The sequence below is a fragment of the Gastrolobium bilobum genome, unplaced genomic scaffold, assembly GCF_033153095.1.
Source record: "Gastrolobium bilobum isolate Gb01-03AN ecotype WA unplaced genomic scaffold, APGP_CSIRO_Gbil_v1 utg7904, whole genome shotgun sequence".
In the NCBI taxonomy this organism is placed as follows: domain Eukaryota; kingdom Viridiplantae; phylum Streptophyta; class Magnoliopsida; order Fabales; family Fabaceae; genus Gastrolobium; species Gastrolobium bilobum.
Genome location: NW_026899548.1, coordinates 472846 through 492739, shown reverse-complemented (window position 1 = coordinate 492739; position 19894 = coordinate 472846). Strand labels below are relative to the sequence as shown.

General features: G+C 33.7%; 3 protein-coding genes across 4 annotated transcripts; 1 reads left to right on the top strand and 2 right to left on the bottom strand.

The window, feature by feature from the left end:
- Positions 1-204: 204 nt before the first annotated feature.
- On the bottom strand, positions 205-3803 carry LOC133291316 (E3 ubiquitin-protein ligase RHF1A-like). Its single transcript, XM_061489567.1, has 8 exons — positions 3600-3803; positions 2747-2793; positions 2577-2639; positions 2312-2423; positions 1846-2168; positions 1641-1748; positions 1184-1550; positions 205-514 (listed from the first exon to the last, which is right to left on the bottom strand). The coding sequence occupies exons 1-8, from the start codon at positions 3744-3746 to the stop codon at positions 449-451; spliced, it is 1233 nt and encodes a 410-aa protein (XP_061345551.1). The 5' UTR covers positions 3747-3803; the 3' UTR covers positions 205-448.
- A 3379-nt stretch (positions 3804-7182) lies between these two features.
- On the top strand, positions 7183-12757 carry LOC133291287 (DEAD-box ATP-dependent RNA helicase 58, chloroplastic). Of its 2 annotated transcripts, XM_061489523.1 has the most exons (10): positions 7183-7489; positions 7764-7857; positions 8787-8900; positions 8989-9111; positions 10058-10162; positions 10658-10816; positions 10890-10958; positions 11162-11251; positions 11407-11547; positions 12126-12757. In XM_061489523.1, exons 1-10 carry the CDS (start codon positions 7227-7229, stop codon positions 12387-12389), a joined length of 1422 nt encoding a protein of 473 aa, XP_061345507.1. In that variant the 5' UTR covers positions 7183-7226; the 3' UTR covers positions 12390-12757. The 2 variants fall into 2 exon arrangements, with proteins under 2 accessions (XP_061345507.1, XP_061345508.1); XM_061489524.1 differs by lacking the exon at positions 7183-7489 and having other exon boundaries at positions 7762-7857; positions 8791-8900.
- An 816-nt stretch (positions 12758-13573) lies between these two features.
- On the bottom strand, positions 13574-19894 carry LOC133291295 (glucose-1-phosphate adenylyltransferase large subunit 3, chloroplastic/amyloplastic). The gene is made up of 15 exons (XM_061489535.1): positions 19568-19894; positions 18762-18875; positions 18314-18487; positions 18083-18175; positions 17636-17719; positions 17481-17536; positions 16991-17084; positions 16788-16900; positions 16561-16633; positions 16177-16257; positions 15890-15976; positions 15496-15600; positions 15170-15276; positions 14846-14906; positions 13574-13914 (listed from the first exon to the last, which is right to left on the bottom strand). Exons 1-15 carry the CDS (start codon positions 19796-19798, stop codon positions 13813-13815), a joined length of 1575 nt encoding a protein of 524 aa, XP_061345519.1. The 5' UTR covers positions 19799-19894; the 3' UTR covers positions 13574-13812.

Here is a 19894-nt window from a genome sequence, read left to right as displayed (position 1 = left end):
TATATTTTATGTTATATAATATATGGTGTTAAAGATGAATAAAGTTTACGTGAGTCACATTGTTTTGTACTCTTTTATCGATAGATACATTTATTAAACATGAATGGCAGGGATTTTGGGAACTTGATCTTGGAAGAAGGGGAAAACTACGAAAATGATTTCAATTTTTTTTTTTCACACTTGATACAAAACTAAACAGTCCCTTATAATATATGAATTAGAAAATGTTTTCTATAATTGATCCACTATATTACTAATTTGACAATGCCATATTTCTAGGAACTAAATACGAAGCACCAACAGAAGTCTATAATATATAATTAAAATTCCTACATCCACCAAAAAAAAAAAAAAAATTCCTACAAGTTATTGACCAAAACAAATGCAGGACGCATACCAACAGACACATTGGTTAACAAGTCGTCTCTTGCACTGCAGGCCTCTTGGATTACTGAGACTGCCTGCGTGGTGGATTTGACCATCCGTGCTTAGTCTTCTCAGCATCATGTCCACTCTGAATGATGAAAGTATACACATGAGAGAAAAAATTAGCCAACTTAAAGCAAAATATCATTTAAAATTAGTCCATAAGCATTCATCTTTTCAAACTATGATTTTGCACCCAATTGCAAACAGACCAAAGAAATCGAACATGTAACCAGCTAATGCTATGCCCAGGTGTGACTGGGAAAATCATTCATCCCTTGTTTGATATGAAGGAGAGGAAAAGAAAAAGGAAAGATATGGATGTAGAAAGAATCCTACAATTCCTCGAGGAAGGGAATAAAGTGAAGAGAGTCCACATGTATTTATTCATCTCATTATTATCAACACATTTTCATTCTTTTTCTTGATGAAACCAACTAAAGAAAGGAAAACACGCTTCTTTTCCATTAAATGATACCAAGGAAAGAAAAAACTCCTTCACTTCTCTTATCTTTTTCCTTTTTTATTTTCTATGGTATCCCCTCCCTTCATTTCCTTCCCCGTTCATACCAAACAAAGCCTGTCACACTGAAATCGTGTCTGTTTTGTTCCTTTTATTTTTAATCCCTTTCTTTTTTTCTGTTTTTCTTAAGTAGATGATAAATCCCATCGAAACTGTGAATGGATTTATGCAAAAAATACGGCATCACTTAACTTCTTGCAAAGTACAAAACTAAGATTAGATGTAGGGAGTAACCTGAACACAGGAAGGATGAATTTCCACTCCATTAGCAACCAAGCTACAAACGGGAGAAGGAGCTTCTGAACTAACATCACGAACCACAACTCCACTCTCTTCAGTAAAAAACTGCCCAATACCATTCTCTTGGACAAACTTTCCTTCCATAGGGAAGCTTGAAGTCCCCCCATGAGTAGAGACAGGGATGAGAGGAGATGTGGAACGTTTTGAGGTAAGATCAAGGCGTTCAATCATTCGTGTAACACCAGCGATGCCTGCATTCATCTCACGCTGAACACCTTTACTCAGCTCTTTTACTGAGGCATTACGAGCAATTAACTTCTCTTTAAGACCGCGGGTACTTTTTGAGATTGATTCCTTATACCTGTTACAATATTTCATATATATATATTAGCAGTAGCACCAAAGGGATTCTAACAGGAGCATGCAAGAATTCATGCACAAACATGTTTACCTCGCTGAAGCAGCAGAAAGTTTGGATTTGATGGACTCGGGTAAGGACAACATCTCAGAAGTGTTTAGTCTCCTGGCACTCTCAGGTGGTGGCAGGCCGTAGAGAACTCTGAACATGACCAAGGAACCGCATGAGAAAGCAATAAGTGAATACTCGAGGAAAGGCATAAGCTTCCTGATAAATAACTGATTGCACTGCATTATACCTGGGTTTGAAAGGGGCATCACTCTCAGAAGTAATATTTCCTGCAACCATGTTAACAGGGAAAAAAGCAGATGGTGGAGGTTGGAAGTCAGCAGCAGATGCTACACCAGAACTTGGTGAACTACCCTCAGATGGTGAAGTTGTAAGTATCGAATGCATCCCAGAAGCATGCACAGAAGAGTTAAAAGCAATAAATTCTGATGAACCTGTTCCAGAAGATCTCTGCCTTTCCCGCGTGGTGACATAATGAGCTCTATTTGCAGCAGCAACTCGGTGCTGCATAAGTTGTTCATCGAAGTGAGAGTAATCTGAACTAGAATCACCCTGTAACAGAATAATTTGCCTCGCATCAATAAACGATGTTATGTTTTCCTCAAATCAGTGAAATGATTCAACCCCACCCATACAAACAATCATTAATAAAACAGAACAGAATAAAATTTTCAAATCTTAGATATATCACGCACATGGTCATCATTAAGCCGTTCAAGGGAGCTACGAGAATTAGTGAATGGATATGAATAAACATCTCTTGATCTTAAGCGTCTTTCAGCCTCCACAGCAGTTAGAAGCTCTTGGCTACAAAATAAAAATGAAAATGGAAGATTGATTAAAAGTCCAAACTACATAGCACACTATCAAAAGGCATGTACCAAAGAGTCAGGCGAGGGAGGCGAGGGTTGGCGCGAAAATAGAAAAGGATGCAGAAGTTTTCAAACAGAAAATTCATACCTGGCAGAGTCTTTCATGACAAGTAACTGCCAACATATTGGGCACTCTTTGCTTCTCTGTGACCTAAAGAAAAGAAAAAGTTTTTGGTTAGAAACAGACAATCACATCATTTCCCGTGTCCTAAAAAAATCCTAAAAAACACGATCTATCTATTGGACAAGTAGGCTTACCATTCAAGAATACAATGTAGATGATATTCATGTCTGCAACTGGTAATCTGGAGTTGAAAAAGAAAATGTCAATATACTCTTCTCAACGTTTAGATTTAGACGTTAATTCTTTAACTACAGATTGCAAAATTTCATTTGGACTTTCTTCAGCTTGCATGTTGCAACCCATCCACACATAAAGCATGATAACATGACTAGCTTAGACATAAGATGAGTGCCTATAAAGTTTGACAAACGAGATAAAAAAACATCTCGTTGATTTAAAATATGTAATATTCACAGGTTTTAACAATCTTAATCCTCAAATACCCATCTAAATCAAGATGTTAAATTAATTGGAGCAGAATAAGATGAAATAACACAGCTGCAAATATGCACATTGTGTGTCAGTTTATTTCTTGTTGCTTCTATGTGTATCATTCCTTATGCTGATTAAATTAGACACCATGGCATGGAAGAACTTCCACAGGATTTGCATTAGAGTATATATATGTGAATATATATCAAATTCCCAACCATACCAATCTCTTAAACCTAAAGATTAGTAACCTATCAGAAACACACACCCAGTCCCAGATCCTCTTTAAAAACCCCAACAAGAATGGAACTTTTAACAATTAGACAAAAACCAACAGAACAACAGTCCATGTAGCAAACCTATAGGCTATAGCTTCATCACACACAAGTTCATCTAATGAAAATTCAAAAACGACTGAACCAGTAAGCCCGAGGAATGGGACCATTCATTCAAGTTTGTAACTTCTCCACAAACCCAGACGCACAAACTAAAAATACAACAAAGTAAGGTAATGAGTAAGAGAGAAAAAAAAAAAGAGTGTGACACGGATCATACGGTGGCGGGATCATCAGTGCTGAAGGGCTCTAGGCATATGCTGCAGGCGTCCTCGGAACTGTCGTCGAAAGGCGCAGAAGATGACGGAGCTGAAATGTGTGGTAGAGATGGAGAAGGAGGAGGAGAAGAGGAGGTGAAATTTGCCATGGATAGATAGCAGCACAGTGGTGGAGAAGAAGAACCGCGAAGAACAAAAGAAACGTATAAAGATGGAGAGGGGTGAGTGAGTGTGCGAAAGGTCAAAAACAACGGAATTGTAAAAAGAAAGAAGGAAAAAGCAGAAAACGTAGGAAAGTTCCGAATCGGACGGTTTGATTTTGACAAAATCGAATCAAATCAATTATTATCTAATCGTTTCTTAACATAAATAATTACTATCATTTGGGATTGTTTTCCATTTTAACGCTAACTCCAATTATTTTTTTCTATACTGTATTGCCGCTGATTTGTACTCTACCTTATTTATTAAATTTTCAATATCATTAGATTAAAATTATAAAATAAAAGAGAAATAGTAAATATTAATTAAGATTCTAACTAAATCTAAAGATATTGAAGACAAATAGGTAAAATAGGTATGAAAAAAGTATAAATATAATAATTTATAGGAAAAAATATCAAATATTACTTTAAATAATTTTGTCTAATGTTCATCGAAACCATATTATTTTGGGTTAAAAAATTAAAATTATAAAGACTATTATAATCCTGAAATAAATTAAAATTATAAATATATCATAATTTTCACATTATTTTAATAAACATTAGACAAAGTTGTTTAAAGTAACTTTAGAAAGAATGAATCCATAATTTATCACTTAAATAAATTAACAAACTATATTTTGATAGAGATGGGTTTGCAATGCTTACCAAAAAAAAAAAGATGGGTTTGTAATAAGATAATTTATGTTTAAATTCTTTAAAAAAAATTTGATATAGCAAATATATAAATATTAATTAAAATCACTTTTAAATATGTGATTATGGGATGACATGGTTTATATATTACATTGACTACATTATCTTTTCTTTTTTTTGTTAAATAACAACATTATCTTTATTTTATATTTCATTACATTATTTTACACTACAACATTTTTATAACAACATTTTTATAATATTTTTTAGACATCGTATCTTATTTCATATCTCTCACATTTGTTATGGCGATTAGATTAAAATATGAGTATATATAAAATGAGACGATATCACATGTAACAAAATAATCAAAATTATATGTGTATGTGTCATATCATTCCATTTCTTATTTTTTTTGGATATTACATGGAATCGAACAGCAAACCTAACACCCTCTAAATTTTTTTTGTGTGGATATTATTATTGTTAACTTAAGGAATAGAAAGTAGTCTGATAGTTTTAAATTTTTAAAATATATATGGTTAAATATTTAAAAAATATGAAAATATAATATAATATAATATTTTAAATTAATCTAGAATATAAATTAATTTATTAGTTTAGACTTTAGAATATCTTAAATTTCTTAATATTAATTCTTATATTTGTTTGGGTTAGGATCATTTTACACTAAATTATATTCTTAATCTTGATCGTTGATTCTATTTATATCTAATTATTTTGATTTATTAGATGTTTTAACCGTTAGATGTAAACAAATTAATAATAAAAATTTGGTATAAAATTTCTTATTCTCTTGTAAAAATATTTTGCCCCTTGTTTATTTATATTTTATAATTTAAAACACGGTCAAGTACTGTTAGGAAAAATAAGAATTCACTACTAAAAACTTGTGGTTTTTTTTAACTTGACTTATTTTTTTTAACTTGACTTAATTAGTTCATAATTAAGTATATTGAATCAAAATTGACATGTAGATTAACCCATTATAATTAAAAAGAAAAAAGAAATAAGTCAAATAACTCTAGAGAAGAAACATAAACTAAAATGGAGGGAGCTGACTTCGTCTGACCAAGGAGCCCACTACTATCCCCCCGTCGAAGATTGAACAAGAACAACCGTTGAAGGTCAAACTCGTACAGCCATGGTTGAAGGTTGAACCAAAGCCACCGCTAGCCTACCGTTGAATATCAAACTAGCTCACCATCAAAGTTTCTTTTAATGATTTATTTATCAGGGTTTTTTTTTTATCTTTTAAATTTTTTTGTCCGACATTGTGTCACATATTTTTTTTGTTTTCAACATCTGACAAAATGAGTCCAACCTAATGGATTAACTCATTCAACCCTATAAATTTGACAATTGAATTCTAATTATTAGTTGTCAATCTGTTGTTATTTATCGGGTTTATTTAGGGGTGTCAATATGGGTTTTGACACGCGGGTCAACCCGCGACACGACACGAAAATTCGTGTTCGGGTTGACCTGTAAAAAAATTCGTGTCGTGTTCGTGTTGGAAAAAATGACACGCAAAAAATTCGTGTCGTGTTCGTGTTTATGAATTCGTGTTCGTGTCGACCCGTATTATTTTTAATTATTATTATTTTATTTTTTTATTATTATTTTTTAATTTTTTATTTATTTTCGATCTATTTTTTTAAATTTTTTTGTCAATTACCGTTTTGTCCCCTATTTTGCGTGTTATTCGTGTCGTGTCGTGTCAACCCGCAAAAAATTCGTGTTGTGTCAGTGTTGAAGATTTTGACACGAATGAAAATTCGTATTGATGTATTCGTGTCGTGTCGAATTCGTGTCGTGTCAACCCATATTGACACCCCTAGGTTTACTAGTCGAGTTATATTATTTTTATTGAATTCCCTAAAGTAAGTTAATTATTATGCTTCTACTCTTTTTACTCCTAAACCCTGAATTCCCTCATTGATTTTATTCCCTCTACACCCACTCAATCAATCTACACCTAAACAAATTATTTCATTATATTAAAAATTAATTATTTCAACCTATTTGTAAAAAGGTAGGATATTATAACGAGCAATTAGTGTTACTACCAATCAATTTCACTGTTAGATTGATTATGTTAATCCACGGTTATATTTATTTCCATCTTTGTATGGTTATGATTTCTCATATCATAACCGTACAAAGATGGAAATAAATATAAAGTATTAAATATGAGAAATCATAACCATATAAAGAAGAAAATAAATATAACCGTTGGATCAACATAATCGATCTGATGGTGAAATTGATTGGTAGTAACATTGATAGTAACACTAGTTGGTTGTTAGAATATCCTTTCCCATTTGTAAATACGAGTCAATTCTTTTATTCTTTTAAAATATTTTAATTGGTTCATCATTTTACAATTAGTTTAATTCGGGATGAGTCTCAAAATTAAGTCTTTAAATCTTTCTCAAAAAAACAATACTGGAAAAAGTTAAACACATATTCTTATCCTTATATATTTAATTCTCAGACATCAAGGGAACTAGTGAGAATTTCTGAACTCACCCTAGTGGAGGCAAAGCAGATTGGTGAATTTCTTACTGGGAGCAAAGTTGAAACTATCCTAGACTATATAGCCCAGCCCAGCCCAATTCGTTTTTTTCTTTGGATAAACATTCAATTTTTGTTTATATTTGTAGTTGTTGGTTGCATTGGGTCGCAACTCGCAACAAACAATCAGAGAGGGTGAAGGTGATTGGTGATCATCTATCTTCACTACAGATGGACACTCAAATTCTCTCGGCCTCGAGTCTTGCTACTTTGCGTGTTCTGTCACCTGAAAACCCAACTCGAGCTTGCTATATTCCTCATTTACATAACCATTTTCTCAGACTCTTATCTTTCACTAACCTCAACCGCATATCCAAGTCCAGAACACCACAAGCCATTGTAAATCCTTCTCCCATTACTCATACAGTGACCACTCCCAATCCCACTCTCAGAGAAATATGCCAATCTCATGTTCCCGACCATGTATTGCAAAGGCAATTACAATATTTTCCCTTTCCTGCATTATTCTCTTTCTAAATGTTCTAATTTGTCTTTACTATTGTTTATTGTCAAAGAATTTGCTGGTTTGAGTTTTTTTTTTTTCTTCCAGTTTTTCAACAGATTGCTACACTTTATGCGCCCAAATTGTTGTTACAGGGTGTCTAAAAGTTTAAGCGAGCTATCTTAATATGTGTGTGTGTGTTTTATTTTTATTTTTTGGTTGGGGTTACATGAATAAAGTGTTTTGGGTACTGTAATATGTTTCAGGATGGAAGAGATTGGATATGTCATGCCTACAGATATCCAAAGGCAAGCATTGCCTTATCTTTTTTCTGGGCGTGACTGCATACTTCATGCTCAGGTAAATTTGCACCTTTGAGTGTTTTTTTTTTTTTTTTCTTACTTACTCATGTTCTGATCTCTGTTGATGTGGCAATAAGAATGAATACTATTTATGCTTAGGCTTCATCCCTAATTTGTTATGTGTGTTGAGTTTCCTCATACGCCTATATATTGAGGGGATGTTGGGTAAGTAGGGAAAAAGGCTCAATCCCTAACCAAGGTGAGTAAATGAGAGAGAAGAACAACTTAGATTGGAAGGGAAATAATTTGTTAAGATATAGAATGAAGGAAAGATGAACATAATAGATTTCAGAGATTGAGCATCTAATTCATTTGCATGTTCACCAAAAGCGCAGCTGGAAAACTGCAAGTCTTCTTTTTAGAGTTTAGAACTAGTATACATATAAATATTTACTATATCAAATTATCAATTACATTTTGAATTTAGTGTTATTAAATTTTGTGGATGACAACAGCATCTCCAAATGTTTGAGGAAATGCAATTCTAAATTATTGAGTTTCAAACCAAACTACTCCCTGTTTATGTGTGCCTTGATATTGAGTTAAATCCATTCACCTTACAGAAGTATTTGTACTTTGTATTTTGTAGTTTTTCATTGCATTTTACTGCAAGCCTTGATTATGCTCCCTTGTTATGAAGTTGGGGCTATCTTGCTTGGCCTGCACTAAACTACAATTCCATTGATTCAGTTCTTAGATGATAGAAATCTTTTTACATAGGTAATGTGTTGTGATTGTTTGGTTACTAGTTTGCTGTCATGACAGTTCTATGCAGTTTCTATTATACTTTTCTCTTAATATATCCTACCACTTTTGTCCCGCTTCCTCAGTCCTCTTCCTGTCCAATCATCTTCGCCTGTTCTGCACACACATTTATTGTGAAATAACAAAATGGAGATCTTTAACCTTATTTTATTTCTTATCTAGACAGGTTCTGGGAAGACGCTTACATACCTGCTTTTGATCTATTCCATCATCAACACTGGAAAATCTTCTGTGCAAGCACTGGTCTTGGTGCCCACCCGTGAACTTGGCATGCAAGTAAGAATGTTTATGAGTTATGATGTTAATAGTGACCATTACCTTGAAAAGGGCTAATCATTAAGTGCAAAAAAAATTTAATGACAAGGTCACTAAGGTTGCTAGGATGTTGGCAGCAAAGCCAACTGGAGTTGAGGGGGAGCAGAAGTCATATACCATCATGGCTTTGTTAGATGGAGGAACATTGAGAAGGCACAAGAGTTGGTTAAAGGTAGATCCCTTCTTTTTCTTCAATGAGTTTTATTGTACTTTTAGCCAAATATATTTGATGACTAACAAATGGTTTCTGCTGCAATTTTTGGATTCTAGTGAAGACTACAGGATATCCTTTTATTTAATCATTTTGAGATTATTAGAAATATATGAACTTGCTGCTTGCTTATCACGCTTTTCTGTCGGTCAGATACAATTTTATTGACTCTTACAATATCTACCAGTGATGCAATTCATTCGTCAATGGATGCAGAATACTTTGAATTATAGATTATCAAATGTCAATTAATTTTATGATACTGATGTTTTGGTATATTCTACAAATACTAAAGATTATTTAATCATGAATTACCATTTAAAAGCTTAAAGTTAATTGGATTATTTAAGCAGTTGTAATTGTTTACAGACAATATTTACTGAGTGCAGTTGTTATCTAACCTTGTAGATCATGCCATTGGCCAAAATGTGATATAGAAGGAAAGGAATATTCTCTTATTTCTATTGTCTGTTTAGCCCAATTAATAAACTCCAAGAAACTGTGAAATATATTGCATTGTCTATATGTTTATAATGCAAATGGTTAGTGAATGGACATCAAAGATTAGGCATTACAGACCAACTAATTCCTTGTATTTTAATGTTTTAGGCCTTGGTAGGGAGATGGTTTTAGTTTCCTAAAAGTCAGTGTAATCCTTCTTAATTCTTATATATTATATATAGTTTATGCTTTGATTCTTAAAAATTTGTAATAATTATGTAATGCAACTCATTTAAACCTGTTACATATGTGATATAATAACGATATATTATGTTTCCGGTTGAAGCCCACTTCCTTTCACCTTGATTTTTATCTTCTCTTTAACGGAACACTGACAGCATTGAGTCTTGTAGAGAAGATTCCTTTCCTGCTCATTCAGGCTTGGTTTAACTTTCTCAAATTTTAGGCAGAGCCTCCAACAGTAGTGGTTGCGACAGTTGGGAGTTTATGCCAAATGCTTGAAAAACAAATTTTTTTGCTTGAAACTGTGCCAGTGCTGGTTGTTGATGAGGTAAAAATTTTGGTCTTTACAACTTAAATCAGCTAGTCTTTGCACACTTTTCAGTAATTATATATTTGTACCGTTAAAGGTAAGAAAGCTGATTTCCAGATTTGTCTTGTTTTCAGTGTTTCTCTGTGTGTGTGTCTTTTGAAACATATGACTGCACCACCATCCAACTATAATTGCTTTGAAAATGTCATGTAGTTAGTCATCTCATTCTAATCTATTCTTGCAATTTAATCCGTTTAAAGAAATGGAAAAAGTCAAGTGATGTAATTTAAAGGCAGTTTAAAAGTGTTTATTTAGCACATTAGATTTCATTGTTTCCACATTTTCATGAGTGGGAGGCTGTGTTCATACCTTTTGGAAATTATAAGTTTAGAAATACAAAAATTGTAAGACCTGGAAATATATAAGCCCTGCCAGCTTCTTGTTTTTCCTTCTGTCCCCGAGCAGTTTTGCTAGTATTTATTCCTTATGATTTTCACATTCTTGTCTGCTTAGGTTGACTTCATTTTCAATTCTTCAAAGCAAGTGAGTTCTCTTCGAAAGATTTTGACTTCATATTCATCTTGCAATAAACGTCAGACAGTTTTTGCCAGTGCATCTATACCACAGCACAAACGATTTCTTCATGACTCTGTGCAGCAGAAATGGACTAAGGTATGCCGATCTGATTATTTGTTTGTCTGAGGTACCTTAAAATTTTACTCTGACTTCTTTATTTGTTTTACAGAGTGATGTGGTCCATATTCATGTCAGTGCAGTAGAACCCATGCCATCTCGCCTATATCATAGATTTATAGTAAGAAAACTTGAGTGTTGAAGAAATTTCATGTATTGCTAGTTTTCTATAATAAAAAAAAGCCTTCATCCATGTCTTTTTTTTTTTTTTTTAAATGCGTTGATAGCATGTTTGCCTGCCACCCTTTGGCCTTGGAAGCATCCCGTTTTTATACGTACTATTTATAGGTATTACTAAGTTTCTAATGCTACTTCAATCATCAGATGTGTGATACCAAAAGAAAACTACAAACCCTGTTATCCTTGATACAATCCGATGCACCTGAGTCTGGCATTATATTTGTTGGTGAGCAGGTATGCAGAGAATATCTTTCTCATTATCACCTCCTCCTCCTCCTCTTTTGATTAGATTATGCAATGAATGATTTTACATTAATTGGGTTTTGCAATCAGTAGGTTGTGCCCAGGGAGTGGAATGAAATTTAATTTAAGCATTTTCTGTTATGCAGTCTGAGAAGTCGAAAAAGGCTGGAAATGCTCCATCTACATCCCTTGTGATTGACTTTCTGAAGACATCATATCAAGGTTCATTAGATATCCTCCTTCTCGAGGATGACATGAATTTCAATGCAAGAGCAGCTTCACTGTTGGTAAGTGTCATTCATGACGTCATTGATATTAGTAGGAGGTTTCTTTTTGGGTATTGATATCTTAATTCATTTTTAACAGTCATCCGTCAGTGAATAATACTATGTACCTTATAGCTGAGTTTGAAACAAATCTTGTTCTGATAACCAAATTGAAATGGTTGTTCCTACCGGATTTACTGGAAACCAGCAAGTATATTAGTCTAGGTAACGCAGACAACATTTTAATAAAACCTTTGATATTGATGCATTGGGTTTAAAAAAAAATTCAACCAAATTTCAAAGGGAACTCTGAGATGGGGACTGGCTGAGGATCATGTTTATCCTCAAGGTGACATTAACTACAAGTGGGGTGAATTTAGTTAAGAGTTACGCCAATCCCTGGCTTCAAAATTTGCCAGATTTTTAATGGGAGTGCTTTTGTGGAATGAAACCTTCTCACCAAAATATTACTTAAGCCTTGTACGACAACCGTATGCCAGAAGTATGCTTGTTTAAATATGTATTTTGTGAGTAAATGGCAAGTTAAATTGGGCGATAAAAAAGGATGGTAACAACCATTTGCTGTCTCTTTCATTCAGGAGGTTAGAAAAGGAGGTGGCTATCTCCTAGTGGCGACAGATATAGCTGCCCGAGGAGTTGACCTTCCAGAAATGTCTCACATTTACAACTTTGATCTGCCTAGAACTGCCATAGATTATCTTCACCGAGCAGGGAGGACTTGTAGAAAACCCTTCTCTGACATGAGATGTACTGTTACCAGCATTATAGTTCCAGAGGAGCGGTTTGTTCTGCAGAGATATGAAAATGAGTTGATGTTCAACTGTGATGAGCTTATTCCATAGACCTTTTCTTAAGTTCCACATATTTTCATGGGTATAGGATCAATTTATATCAGTGTAAGAATAATAAATCTTACATCAAATTTTAATCGTTGATTTTAGTGTATCTAACAGTTATGATTTATTGGAAATTAATAATTATTTAATGAGTGTGACTCAATAAATCACGACTGTTAGATTTACGAAAATCAACTGTTAAGATTTTGTGTAAGACTTTTTGTTCTTATACCGGTGTAAATTGATCTTGCTCCATTTTGATTTGATAGACTATAATATAATGTTCCTCAAAATGCCTTCATCTTCATAGTTTCCTCATCTTTAAAATCGTTTATGTTCTGGATAATCTTCATCATGTGGTTACTGAAATGGTAGGGCCCTTTTTCTTTTATAACATGATAAAATAATAAAATGCAAAGAAAAGTAAAAATTATTAGCAAATTGTCCGGACTCTACCTAGAAGGGATGGGTGCATGGTCAATGAGTGTAGGAATACCTTTATCTAATGCCAAATAAATTGTCTTGACTCCCAGCAGTATTTGGGGGATATCGTAGTTTAGGATTTGCAGTTCATTTTTAACTCTAAATTATTTGTAATTATAGGCCATTGTTGCCTCTAAAATAATGTGTTATAAAAAATAAATAAACACAATCAAAAAATTAGAGGCGTTGGATCGGGCAATTATCTTTGAATTGCTGAGAACGAGTTTCCAGTTGTCCATTACTCATTAAATTCTTGGGTCATTTTTCATCGGCCCATTGAAATTTTTTAATATGCTTCCGGATCTTCGTTTTTCATTCAAAAATTGACACATGTATTATTTTCTTTTTTTCTTTTTTTTCTCTTCACCTTTTTTCTCTTTCTCTCACTTTAGTCCCACCCAATACTTTTTGGTCCCAGACCACTGTAAGTTCCCTCCCCATTTGATTGTTCAAGACAATTTGAGTGCTACTCATCGGTCTCTCTTGTTGGGCTGGTTCGGAAGATGAAGTAGCCTTATCAAAGATACGGCTATAATTGGGCCTATTCTGATTTTATATCGAGACGATGAATTTATTGTTGAATCCATTATTATTGCGTGTTCAGTCACCTAGGCTTCAAATTCAGAAGCTCAAGCTCCTTCCTTCCTTTGGGTTCAGACAGCGTGAGATATTCAAGTATAAATAACAAAGTGCATTATATGTTTTACTCTGTAAAAAAAGTGTACTAGAATTTACAATTATGATACGTGATTAAAGCTCAAAGCAGCTGTAAGGGATTGGATTGGAATACAAGATGTATGATGTGTGAATCTATCTCTATTCACTAGAACTGCACATTGACATTTGATGCTTTTAGTTTTTTCAATTTTTATAATTCATGAAAACCAAAATATTCTCATCCTAAATTCCATTGCGAAATGGATCAAACAAATGACGAGTGAATTTATCATATGACAAATCCATCTTCAATTACTGAGTTTTTCAATACAATGGTAACACCAGAACGGATGTAAAACCCTTCTGAAGATCTATCAGCCTCTTGTATGCCCTGCAATTCATTCAAAGCAAATTTAGGACATGTTTCATCATATAAAAAAGGGTTTTGATTTTTTCAGTTGGCAAAAATTTTCTTATGATAACACATTTTATATAAGGTCCACATCTATTAAAAAATATATATATATATATATATATATATATTGTACGAAAATCAAAGGATCATTGATAGGAGAAAACAATTCTCTTATAACATGATAAAATATTTTTCCTATAAAAAATAATTGCCTCACTTGCTGTGAGTAAATAATTTTTTTTTCTTTCTATTATATCTTAAAAGTATTGTTGAAATCTCCTGACATTCCAGTAAAAGTGCAATGGTTGCCTCAGACTTATGGTGAGGGTTGTAGGGGAAAATTTAAATGGGGTTCAGTTGTTGTACATTGATTTAGTGATTTACTGAGTAAAAATATTAGGATTGTGTAAACCAAGGGTGTGAGAATATCATAACTCCAAATAAAAGAAGTTGGCTATCAACTGGTAAGTGTATCACACACGTAGTCCTCGTCTTTCCATACGTTAATTTTAAAAAATATTATATTTCTATAGGTTGGAACATGTTTCAATATTAAATAATATTTTTAATTTATGTAATGTATATTATATTTAATATTCAATAATTTAATAAAAAATAAAACGAAACTTATAATACCTATTAGTTTTGCAAAGAAACATAAGATGTAAATATTTATTATTATATTTCCAAATTGAAAATCTTTTATACATTTTAGTGAGATTTATTCAGTATCAATTTTTAATTTTTATTATATCAGTTTAGTAAATCATTTTTTTTATGATATGTAATGAGATTTCAAATATTATAAATATTGAAACAGTGTAAAAGTATTGGAAAGTGTCAAACACTAGGCTTGGGTGCTACATAGTTCCTCATGTAATTCTGTAAAATAGTTTTAAAAGCATACCTCTGAATTTGCTATAACAACATTCTTTCCTATTCTGGCGTTTTTGTCAATAATGCAGTCTCTGCAGATATGTGAGAAGAAGTGAGCAACTAATAGCGAGAGAAATTAGAGGTAGGATATTCATACTATTAAATTTCTCTACTACCACTCTAATCATCATTGGATTCAAAAGTTATTTTTTTCTCTCTCTTCATTCAACTTTTCCTCTAATCCAATGATAATTAGAGTAGTAGTGAAGTGGTAGTAAAAAAATTTGGTAGTATGAATATCCTACCCCTAGAAACTATTGGTTAGACTTAGAAGAGTGAGAGATACGGTTCGTACTTGATTCTTGTATTTTCTCCTATTCCTATTGGAACTCTTCCCTCAGCTAACAGTGCTGCCACTTCTGCGTCAGTTTCATAGAAATCAGCACCAAGCATCACTGTATCCTGCATAGGAGTGTAACATAGGAAATAAACATACCAAAATATGTATTATATATATTTCCACAGAAAAAAAAAAAAACACTTTTGAAATGTTTAGCCTATAAATTTCAGACATCTAAACAACTGATAAATCAGGTATCTATGGTAATGCTGATAAATCATATGCATTGTTTTCTTCTGTCCAACTTTATGAGCTTAGATAGTAGAATTGGTACACCAAACCTTTAAATGAACGTTTGAGTTTACTCTGGATCTGATTCCAACTACACTATGCTCTATGAAGGAATTATTCAAGAAGCTTCCATGTGATATTATTGAATCAACAATCTGCATAAGGAAGGACAAATAACAAAGTTGTAGTTTAAGATTTGACCACATAAAAGAGGTGGTCGCATGGTGTGGGGAGGGGGACACAACGGGAAAGTAAATTAAAATGTTTGACATTCAACCACATGAATTACTCAATATCGATAGGTACCGTATATGAACATAGGCATGCAACAATATATTAAATTTCTGGTTTTGGTTGAATATAGACATGCAACAATATAGGCTTTGATGCTTCTAATGTGAATTTCTTTTAAAATTTCTCGAAGAGTAAGTTTGAAGAACTGACCTTGCTTTTGTCAATCTTCGATGGTGGTAAGTTTCTCCTTGATGTATACATTGGTTTTGCTGCATCATAAAAGCTAAACCTCGGTGGCTGAAAATTACAGAAGTAAGCTTTTCTAGGTGACTAAGATTGATTGAAATCTGTTTATAGTTGAGTTTTTAAAGCTTGAAGTTTAATTCATTTCTTAGGTTTACCTCTAGGACGTCCTTCCATTAATTACAAATTAACTCGATACATTCATGATATTGAAGTTCAATAAGAGTGGCTGTACAGATAAATTTGACACTCACATGCTCAGTGAGGGCTAGATTTGCCTCAAAAAATGATCTGATGGTCCCTATGTCTTCCCAGTAATCATTGAAGAGATAAGCCTGTATGCAAATATTTCCTATAAATATTCATAATAAGTAAAAACGAACTTTCTGCTAGACTCAAAGGTAAGTTTCCACTTCTATTTTTCTAGAAAGCCCCTACATCTGCACTTGATCCATAACATGAAGTAGCCAAAGTTTTGATGGGTTGTGTGTGCGCAAGTGAAGACTGAAGAGAGATATGCAAATTGGTTGTGTCTCTGCCGCACAGGTATTCTAAAATCTATTGTACTAAAAATGAATAATGAAAAGGTAAAATCGTAAGTAAAAAAATTCTTTTGTAATGCTTTTTTCCAGTCATACCTTCATGTAAAATTCTTTAGCTGAGGCAGGAATGATCTCTGATCCAAAGTCATTTGCAGTTGGAAAGCGCCATCTAAGTTAAATAAATTTGTAGCAATTAGCAAACAAGCTTTGCAATAGGATAAAATTATTTTTCAGTGCGTATTTCTGTATTCTTAAAGAATATATTGATAGATGAAGTGAACCACAAGGAAAAGCCTAATATTTTGGTACATAATAATTAGTACCTTAATAGATTAAGAAGTATCTCCTTCTTGAAGACGTACACTCCCATGGAAGCAATGTATGGTTTCTTTTGAGCCTCATCCTTTGAAAGGCCCAGAACGGTTGTATCTACTTGCTAAATTATGAAGCAGTATTAGACTATTAGTTGTGAATATAATTCTTGAAACTCCCGTTGTGTTAGCATTAAGATGAACATAAGTTTTACCATTGCTTTCAGGTCTTCTCCCTTGGGCTTTTCACTGAATGAAAGGATTCTTCCTTTATTGTCTATCTTCATCAGACCAAAATCTGAGGCACGGCTATCATGGTTGCACAGTTGAGTTTTAAAGATTAATAAATGATAAGCATTATTGAGCTTAGAGATTAATACGACTTGTTGAGTAGGCTAGTCCTTTCGGTTGAACTTTCCTGGTCGTAACAGAGATAAAAGAAATGCTAGTGTCTAATTCAGATTTACTTAACTTGCATAAATTGATTGACTTGAATATCTAATTCATTATATTAGCAAACACAAGACCTCTCAACTGCCCAGGGTATATCTTATATGCTAGTCTCAAGTACAAGAAAGAGAAAATGAGCCATGGTGATTTCAAGCTATGCGGCAGAATGATTATGCATGTTGAAATAGCTGGAAACTTGTACCATTTTCTATATTGAAATAATTAGAAAATTATTATGTGGGGCAAGCAACCAACCTGTCATCCATTGGCAGACAAGAAAGAGTGATATCTGCACCACTCTCCCGATGATTCTGGATATGAAGATGGGTCAAAACATGAGTCAACATTTGAATGCATTAACTGAATTGAAAGAAGAAAGAATTTTTTGATTGGACGGCATGGTGCCTTACTTGAACAAAGTCCATATAGTCCATCCGGTAGAGGTGATCCCCAGAAAGAATCAAGACATCCTCAATATCCTTACTTCGAGGATCCTATACAACATGAAAAGTATATTCTACATTATCACACTTAACACCCAACCAGCATTTAGATTTTTCTTGGCCTTTGTTGTGATGAGGAAAGAAATGACAAAAGGAAAATAGAGCAGAACATCAACCTTCCAAAACCTGGGAAATTTGAGTAATCAAATCAATTTGAAACTTTGCAATTTGAAGTAGAAAACTTCAAAATCTCCTTATAATTTGTAATAAGCTCAATATATGTCAAGAAAGGATTTTTCCTCATCACTAATCTCTCTATATTTCCCAGCCCAAACAATTAAACAACATAACCTGGATAAAAAATGGAGCTCCAATATAGATTTTGTAGTTTCTATAATCGTTTTAGCTTAATACCTCAAAGAGCCAGTGGAACTGCCGCACAGCATCGGCAGTTCCCTGAAACCATCTTTTACCTTCCTCCCCTGGAGTTTGAGTTGCTGCAAGAACCTGATATAGGACATGCACTCTTAGATAATCTTCAGGAGTAGTCTAGTTCTCAAATATGGCTGGCTACTTATAATCCACACACACATATATAAGCTCACTTACAATGCAAGCAAGTAAAAGATGGGACATGGGAGATACCTCGACATAGCCATCTCCAAAGGTGACTCCACTACCAGAGTTGTAAGCACGAGCAATATGCCTGTTTAGTGAGGCTGAATTAAACTGAGTGAGAATGTACACCTTGTTGATACCACAGTTGATGCAGTTGCTCATTGGCACATCAATCAACCTGTAAGCACCACCAATAGGAACCTACCACAGGAAACCCCAGAGAAGATGGACAAATTCATAAAGTAGCTGCATAACATTATGCAATTGAAGTGCACTATAGCATGAACTTCGATATCCCACTATTCACATTTTTAATTTGCTTAGCCCGAGGAATTAAAAAGTAAACAGTAGATATAGCAAAAGCCCTTCTGATAAAAGCAAAATTTTTACAGGGTGACCAAACTGTAGGCAACACTATGTTCAAAATTAATAGAACAAATAAGAAAATGGTAAAAGAACAGGAATAATAACTTACAGCAGGTTTTGCTCGTCGCTTAGTGAGAGGGAAGAGACGGGTTCCAGCTCCTCCACCAAGTATAACTGCCACAACTGTCCTTGCGTTCCTTTTTTCCATATCTAGGTCTCTCAACTGCACTACCCCATATTCCCATTTTATCATACATTGAAAACTTTGACTAACATTTCATTCACTAACTCTTCACAAATTATGCAAAAACCAATGATATGGCTGCATTAAATTTAAGTGGTTTCGAACTCTTTATTTGTAAAGTTCATATGAAGCCACATTAACAGTTCTTGCAAAATTTATGCAGTATTACTATACTTGAAAACTTTATGGCAAGCATAAGTATTATGCCGGGGTATAATCAAATTAAAGATGAACGTTGTCAGTTCTATTCTCATGTAATTAAATCAAAATGGAAAAAAATAAAAATGAATAAACCTAAGTAGCCTACCATTATGGATTGAATAAACCGACTTCAATTTAACAAAAAATTTGTTTCTGACAAAACAAGCTCATGGTTATGGTATATACTTGAACCCATGGGTCAAAAAAATCCTAGACAGCAAAAACCTTTTGTGGAGATACTATCTATTTAATAAAATAAGAACTAAAATAACAATTCCTGCGCAATAAAATTTAATGCGACATTCACCCTTGTGCATGTACTATTTCTTCTATGTCGCGTTCACCAATATTCCAAATTTTATTAACTGACATGTTTCAACTTTCATTGTTTTTTTCTTTTTTCTTTTTTCTTTCTTGACAGAGAGTTGGCTTGTGTTATTACAGTGCCAAAGAGGAGGAGAAACAAAAACCTTGGATTGGCTGGCCACATCAGCAGTGAGAGACATGCATATATGTTTCCTAACATTCTTAGTGTAAACACTTCCGCCGCCACTGCCACCACCTTGTACCTCAAGCTTACGTCCCATGATTTCACCGTTACAGAACTTCACAAGCTTCCAGTTCCTAGCGGCAAGTCCTGTTGGTCCACGTAAGTGAACGGCAGACGAGAGCGTTATCTGGCCGCCGGCAGAGACAGCCATTTTCCGGGAGAAAATGGTAATTTCAGTAGTTAAGTAAGATATTGTCGTGTGTGTGTGTATTATTGTCCTACACGTGAAGGACAGAGCAAAGACATC

Coding starts and splice junctions, on each gene's coding strand:
- LOC133291316 (XM_061489567.1), bottom strand. CDS start 3,746: ATGGCAAATTTCACCTCCTCTTCTCCTCCTCCTTCTCCATCTCTACCA. Junction 2,640..2,746: donor CTACATTGTATTCTTGAATG/GTAAGCCTACTT, acceptor TCTTTTCTTTAG/GTCACAGAGAAGCAAAGAGT. Junction 2,424..2,576: donor GTCATGAAAGACTCTGCCAG/GTATGAATTTTC, acceptor TTTATTTTGTAG/CCAAGAGCTTCTAACTGCTG.
- LOC133291295 (XM_061489535.1), bottom strand. CDS start 19,798: ATGGCTGTCTCTGCCGGCGGCCAGATAACGCTCTCGTCTGCCGTTCAC. Junction 16,634..16,787: donor ATACTTCTTAATCTATTAAG/GTACTAATTATT, acceptor TATTTAACTTAG/ATGGCGCTTTCCAACTGCAA. Junction 15,977..16,176: donor ATCTAGCCCTCACTGAGCAT/GTGAGTGTCAAA, acceptor TGTAATTTTCAG/CCACCGAGGTTTAGCTTTTA.
- LOC133291287 (XM_061489523.1), top strand. CDS start 7,227: ATGGACACTCAAATTCTCTCGGCCTCGAGTCTTGCTACTTTGCGTGTT. Junction 8,901..8,988: donor CCCGTGAACTTGGCATGCAA/GTAAGAATGTTT, acceptor TTTAATGACAAG/GTCACTAAGGTTGCTAGGAT. Junction 10,163..10,657: donor CAGTGCTGGTTGTTGATGAG/GTAAAAATTTTG, acceptor TTGTCTGCTTAG/GTTGACTTCATTTTCAATTC.